At 42.5% G+C, this 7725-nt stretch overlaps 1 protein-coding gene across 2 annotated transcripts in view; it reads right to left on the bottom strand.

Annotated features, from left to right (window-relative positions):
- Nucleotides 1-751: 751 nt before the first annotated feature.
- LOC126236790 (toll-like receptor 4) overlaps nt 752-7725 on the bottom strand; it is a 164721-nt gene continuing 157747 nt past the window's right edge. For both annotated transcript variants that reach the window (XM_049946377.1, XM_049946376.1), the window contains exon 6: nt 752-3897. In XM_049946377.1, the coding sequence (XP_049802334.1) occupies nt 3649-3897 (249 nt within the window). In that variant the 3' untranslated portion in view covers nt 752-3648. The remainder of the gene's footprint in view (nt 3898-7725) is intronic.

Genomic DNA, 7725 nt, shown 5'->3' with positions numbered 1-7725 from the left:
ATCATCCTGCAACAGAATGATGCAGTCCGTCAGCATTCCTGTGCGTTTGGCCTTGATGGTGCGTTTCAGTTTTTGCAAAGTATTTTTAACGTATCGCTATGCGTTAATTGTGGCGCCGAGTTCCAGGAAGTCAATGAGCAGAGGGCTTTTTCAGTCAAAGAAAAAGCTCGTCATGACTTCCCCGGAGCTGGCGTGCCTATTTTTTCGACTGCGTTGCAGAAATTTTGTTGGGAAGCCCTTACACATCCCCTATTCAGTCCCGATCTCTCCCCATGCAACTTTGATATTTTTGGAGCCCTGAAGAGTGCCGTTAATGGCTTCGCACTAAGCAGTGCACGCCTGTGTACAATCATGGCTCTGTAGGCTACCGCAAACAATTTTTCGTAAAGGCATTGACAGATTTGTCGCACAGTGGGATAACTGTATTAACAGTTATGGCGATTACTTTTGAAATAATATACAGTTTACATACTTTCTTTTATGTGTCTCCTTTTCATTTGGCTACCTCTTACATTCTACTCTGTTTTTCATTTCTCCTCTGTCTTTCCACTTCTCCTTACCTTGACTGTTACACTTCCAAGTGCGTTTATTCGGGTTGAAGAATTTATTATATTATCAGTAAAATACTGAAACGTTTCTTTTTAGAAAAACACACACTAATCTACTGTCCTAATTTATTAGATGAAAAGGGCAAAAAAGGTTTCTCACAGGATTCATAATTTTAATACAATAATAAGTTGTTTTTAAAAAATTTACTGATCATACAAAAAGTTTAATCATTACAACAACGACATATCCATACAATGTTTGTGTAAAGAAACTGAGAGATCTTTTTGGGCTCTCTAAATCTCAAATTTAGAGAACATCGCGTAGCAGGATAACAATTATTAGTAGGGGCGGACGACTCCAAGACCTTAAGCGCTTGAACTAAAATCTTTCATGAGACTTGTGTAACTTAAGGTGGGAATTCAGTAGGATTTCCACAGGGAGTTCAAATATAAATGTACTCTGAATACTGCGCACGCGCGCGCATGTGCACGCACGCACACACACACACACACACACACACACACACACACACACACACACACACACCGAAATATTAAAATCACGTTCACAGTCAATTCTAAAACCGACCATAAAAATTTTTCATGGAATGAATCAAAAACATGCCGGTTGCACAGGTAAGTGTAGCTGACCGATCGCTGTACTAAAAATGGGTGAGCCGCTACTCTGTATCACATTAAAATCCTCAACATGAAATCTTAGGTTAGAGTCTTCAAATATACAACATTTTAATAGCTTTATCAAACTCACGTCGTCGTTAACGAAAATAGACGACAGATCTGTATTTACATTTGCTTCTGCCATCTTGTCAAGGTTTAAAATGCACGCAATTAAACTGTGACGTACATTGACATTCGCAGTCACAAGCGTCACATACTGGAGGGTCCTCTCGTCAGTGTACGAGGCCGTGTGTTAGCGGACAGTATCGAATTTCAAGACAGGTGAAGGTTACTTCCTGCTGTCTCAGAGACCAATATGAGGTACATCATGGCCGGACATTTGGGTTCACCAAATGCAGTCCACACCCCCTCCTTTGCCATCCACTCCTCTTTCCATTATTGTAGGACTCTCTGACGTAAGAACGAGATGGCAGACTGCAGGGGAATGGCATATTGTTTTCCCTGCAGGTCTCCTTGATGCTTGATCTGCTTCCTCATTTTCTTAGAATTCCACGTCCCATGTTAAAATGATACATGTCCCCCCTGCTGTTGAAGCATTTCGTTTTGCAGTTTTTTGCGTCAGTTTCTTTGCTGGGTTGTAAGGCGCTAAGACAACAGGAGCAGATGAGAATCTTCGTCCTTTAATGGTGCCCCATCTGCTCCATTGTTTTCAGGGTCACCTCTGATTCTGTGCTAGATGCATTTCATTCAGTGGGAAGGCGAATTGAAAACGTAATCAGGGAACACATTTGAACAGTCGAGAGACTGACTCATCAGTGGATGCTATATAAAATCGTGACACATATTTTAAATGTTATAAAATAATGACTTAAAAGTTAGATCTGGTGCTTAAGAAGTAGCACAAGCGCCAGTGTTACGTTTCACTCCTTGGCTCATTTGCCACAAATGGTTACGTGCGTCAGATGTAAAATTTCACGAAAGAGATACCTCTAGTCCACCTTCAAAAACACAGCAGCACCAATAGTGCGTTTTACTCGTATTCCTGGGAATCCGGAGCCTTTTTGTAGAAAGGGCCTAATGGGTACAAGACCTACGATTCCGTTATATAGAGAGATTGTGAATCTACTTGCGACGTTATGAATCGTATTTCAACACCACTGCGTCTTATCAGAACAGATAACATTAAAAGTACTTAAGGATTGACACTTGTAAGTCATTACCCATAAATGGTTACGATCTATTAAAAGATAGAAATTACCGAAAGAGAGACCATTTGCCTATTTTCAAAAACACCACGGAGTTTCGAAGCTGGATTTGTAGTGAAGATTTTGCAGCAGCTCCGAGGACACGAGAAGGCCGTAGTGATGCGCTTGTACGGAGACAGACATTTATTTATTTCGTGAACTGATCACGTGCGAGAACGAGTGCCATTGACACTTCCATTACAAGCATGGTTTTGTTCAATTAGAGATTAAGTATCGCTGGCAAGTGTCATAAAGAAGGAACAAATGCAGTGGCAGATAGATTTAAGAATATAAAGTTCAGATCGAGCTCAGTGAATATTAGGGCGGTTTAACAAGGCGACAATGCAAGGGAATCAAGAGAAAGAAAAGGAGCACACTAAGGAACGTCTTACTTTTGCTGCACTCGTGCAAACACTAGTTGCAAAACGTGTAACCGAACGCCTACGACGTAACAGCTGTGGAGCATGCCCAATGTCGAGACGGCGTAAGAAGATACCTGGTAGTACACAGCACTGTTGCCAGTTTTCAGCTTCAAAGCGCTAACGACTGCAGTAGCCATCTGAAGGGCTATGAGAACGCTGGGGCGTTGCCATAGAGATGTACACATAATCGCGTTACGTTATTGGTTGAGGCGGGCCCGTGAAAACGCCACGTGCAGCCCACTGCCACTGTCTCGGGTCAACTTAGGCCGATTGAACCATAGCACAACCTCCAGGGCGAATGTACACTTTTCAGTCTCTGCGTATCGCGCCATTGGTGAGAACTCAGCACTGGCGGCTGTCTGCCATACGTCTGGACACGAGAAACCGTGATTAGTGGGCCAATGGATTAGAATTTGGAAGGAGAGGTATTCTGTTGAATGAAAATTTATCTAGCTGTATATGATCGAGATGGATCTTTTTTCACCCCAGCTGGAGGTGATATGCCTCATAGTGAGGTTTTTACCACTGATGTAACGCCACTACATACATATGCGGTGTATAAATGACATAAAATTACATGGCGTGTGTTGTGAGATTTACCGACAGTTAATCAGTGCTGCGAAGCGTCATTATTACTTGTGCAAACTGCTGTAGTGGCTGAAATGTGGGCGTGTTTGACACAGCGATGCAGCAGTACAGACTGGGGAATTTTATTGTAGCTAAATCTGGCGGCAAAACGTAGGGCCATTGGCGAGAGCCATTACTCAGACTTCAGTCTCTCGTCGAACGTAGACATCAGCGAGAGTTGCGATTGGGAGAGACAGGTGGGCCGAGCGCCTGCTGCAGCCTGTGGAACGCCTGCTCCACGTACTGCGGGTCGCCCGGCTGGTGCCACTCCAGGTAGGTGCGGGTGTCCATTATGAAGCGCAGCTGCCGCGGCAGCGCCGAGCGTTCCAGCGGCTCCAGCTCCAGCAGGATGACGTACTCACGCTGCGATGGATCCAGCGTGCGGTGGTTCGCCAAGGCCATCTCCCATAGGCACCACTGCAGCATACAGAAAAGTATAATTCTATATATCAAAAAACAGACTCTATAAAAACTCTCATAACTGGCACAAATGAAAGTTACAGTGAGAATTATATGTGTGTGTGTAATTTCATCACGACACTCAACATTCTCTATCTCTTCCCGGGCTCAGTGCAGGTCCGCCGACAATATTATGGATCTGGTTAATAAAAGAAATGCTATTATATTAGGTTGTTGCAGAAGTTCGTAGCATTTTTCCGTAAGTTTAGTAAACACAACAGATACAAGTAGCTGAGGCTTTAGTCATCAATAGTATAGTCTCCTTCACTCTTTCGCAACAGCGACTGTAGAAATTTTTTGGTTTTGAGGCGAAGAACTCGTCGAGCAATGTTCGGAGCGCATTTTCTTCAAAAAAAAGGAAGTTCCTTGAAGGGTGTTCGATAGCGGAAAAGGTGAAAACGTGAGGACGCAATATCAGGTGAATAAGGTGGGTGCGGTATGACTTCTCAACCCAACTCCTGTGTAATGTTTTTTGTCAGTCTGGCAGAATGCGGTTGGACGTCGTCGTGGGGTACCATCACTTCACGCAGTCTTACTGATTGTTGTTCTTGGACTACGTCTGGAAGACGTCTCGGTTGTTGACAATAAATGTCAGGAGTGATGATTATACCTCCGGGAAGCAATTCGTAGTACACAACACCGTCGCTGTTGCACCAGATGCATAACGTTATCTTTTGTGGATGCGCGCAGCTCTTTGTACGAGGAGTTGCTACTTTGCTTTTGCTCAGTCATTCCTTTCTTTTCCTTATGTTAGCATCAAGACACCATTTATCGTGTCCAGCAACGACACAAGATAGGTATGGTCCGTGTTGTTCACCACCCAATTGATGAGGAGCAAGCAGAGATACAAATGCTGATTTTCGTGATTTTGGCTTAGAGCATGGGGTACCTTTACACCCCAGTCTGGAAACTTCTCAATTGTATGAAAATGTTGCACGATTGTAGAATAATCAGTTCATCACATTTACCATTTCTAGATTATACTGACTTGGATTATTATGGATTAGAGCTTTTAAAAGATCTTCATCAAATCCTGAAGGACTTCCTGAATGTGGAAAGCTACTAATGTCAAAACGATCCTCCTTAAAAGGAGCAATCCATTTTCGTGCCATGCTCTGTTCAATGTTATTATTCCCATACACGGCGCAAATTTCATTGGCTGCCTGCACTGTTGTTACCCCTCTACTGAACTCAAGCAGAAGAATATGTCGGAAATGTTCTGATTTTCCCACTTGGCATCCCATTTTCTAGGATCTACAGCGCCTCTCACTATCTCTAAATGACAAAATGTCAATATGTAAACTCAAATAGCAACAGTGAATCATAAATGAAAAATGACAATCGATAAATAAACCCATATCAACCGGAACACCAACATACAAAACAAAAACGCTACGAATACATGCACCAAACTAATAAAAGAAACTCTATGGTAGTTTAAAGCGAAACTATGACAATAAAGCCGTCTGTTTGAATGTTCATATCTTTGCACACCTATGAAATTAAAATATGCTGCTAGGTGACATTCAAAGCCGCGTTGATGCACCCCACGAAAAGTAATACGCTCGGATTCTCCTTAAAGTGCTATCCACCAGGTAGTCGAAACGTTGCTCTTCAGGCCGGTCCCACTCTTGGACCGAAGCTCTCCAATGTATGGGAAGGGTTTCTGGGACTACTCACTGCAAATTTCGACAGGTTCCAGACATTCTCAATCGAGTTCATGTCAGCAGATAGTGCAGGCTATTTCATTCAATTTATTTCTACCTGCTGGAGGATGGCCTTCAATGTCGCGTTTTTCCTCTGTTATGTTATTTGAATATTATAAAAAACATAAAACATGATTTTTATTATAATCTTCCTACGTAAAAACCACAGATACTGACAAAGACTGCATCATCACAGACAAATCTCTGTTTTCTGCTCTAGTTACCAGTCTTTGAAAACTTTCAGCAAATGTATTTTGGCAACTTTCCAACATTCCCTAGGTGGGCACGGTGTTCTTGACAGTATTGTGGACAAGATGTTGCAGGATCCTGCCCTAATAAAATGGTTGCTTGATGAGTCTTGTAAAAAAGTAAGGAAAGATATTTGTTTCGTAAACAACTGACCTTACTTCTTGACGTAGTTTCCTTTATGGGATATATTATACACATGGTCCAGCTAGTCTCCAGCTTTTTCAAAAAAATGGCTCTGAGCACTATGGGACTTAACTTCTGAGGTCATCAGTCCCCTAGAACTTAGAACTACTTAAACCTAACTAACTTAAGGACATCACACACACCCATGCCCGAGGCAGGATTCGAACCAGCTTTTTCATCCCACTGGAAAAATAAGTTACATCAAGCTCTGCAAAATACTCGTTGAATACAACTGTTACTTCCTCATTTGATGTCATTTCTACCCAGCAAGCAGAAATTTCAAGTTAGGGAACATTAAGAAGTCACTAGGGGCTGCGTCTGGTGAACAGGGCGGACGAGGAATCAATTCAAAGCCCATTTCATGCACTTAAGTCATATTTATGATGTGTGGGATGGTATACTATCCTGATGAAAGTGCGATTTTTTTTGCGTACCAACCTTGGTCTTTTTTTAGCCGATGAAAGTTTCAAACGATCCAACAATGAAGAGTAACAGGATCCATTTATGGTTCTGCCTCTTTTAGTAATGTAAGAGGATTATTCCTTAGGAATCCCATTCCAAAAAAAGGTGGCAATCATCTTACCAGCTGACAAAATGGTGTTTGTCTTCTCCAGTGCACTTTCACCAGCCTTTTTTCATTATTTTGACTCCCGTTTTGACTTTTAGTGCTTAATGATGAATCGAGGTTTCATAAACAGTCACAAATCGGTGAAAAAATTCTTGCGTTGTGTTGAAATATTGTTCCGGGCGCGCTTTTGGTTGACTGTGTGCAATCACGGCACACCCATGTTGGACACAGCTTCTTCACAGGTAATTCTCCATGCAGGGTATTATGCACTTGCTCATTTGAGATGCCTACAGACTCAGCAATATAATGAATTTTTATTCGGCGGTCTTGTATTACCACGTCATGGATTTTGTGAATAGTTTCCTTTGTGGTGACCTCAACTGAACGGGCGCTTGTACTTCGCTGTTTACATTCATTGATCCAAACGCAAACGGTCTTCAACGATGCTGCACAATCCGCATCCAATTCGGTTTGGTTTGTGCGGCAGTCGAACCCATCGAATGAAAATGATTAATAACAGCACGAAATTCCTTTTTTCTACATTTTCAATCGCAGTCGACACACCGACTAAGTCAGACGGCTGTCAACTATGAACTGTACGTTGTACATTGTTGAAATTCTTTACGTTTTCCTTGGAATAATCAAGCTTACCAACCATGAATGCTAAACAAAAGTGTTTCATTCCTTCATGGAAATGCACCAGACTTATCAAACGCCACTCGTACTTCACAACCGTGAAATTACTGTTTAGACCTACAAAGGATCCTTCCGCAAAACAAAGCTGACTCACGTCCGTGCAGACCTGCATGCTTGAGGTGCGTATTGGTACCTGACCGCCTCCATACTCTTCCAAGATGAACATCAGGAGTCAGACGTATCCTGTACTCATCGGTAACGAGACCTTACGCCATCAGTACAGATGCCATTCCATGTGTTCCCTTGGCTCTAACCTCCGCACGCCGTGGTACTGAGGAATCTATACAGATGTTCATAATGGACGCGAAGAGGCCAGACTGATCATGTGGAGACAGGTGAGTACTATCTAGGTCAATACAGTAATATAAGTAGCCTGCAGAAAGG

The sequence above is a fragment of the Schistocerca nitens genome, chromosome 2, assembly GCF_023898315.1.
Source record: "Schistocerca nitens isolate TAMUIC-IGC-003100 chromosome 2, iqSchNite1.1, whole genome shotgun sequence".
NCBI classification, from domain to species: Eukaryota; Metazoa; Arthropoda; class Insecta; order Orthoptera; family Acrididae; genus Schistocerca; species Schistocerca nitens.
This window is presented reverse-complemented; position numbering and strand designations above follow the sequence as displayed.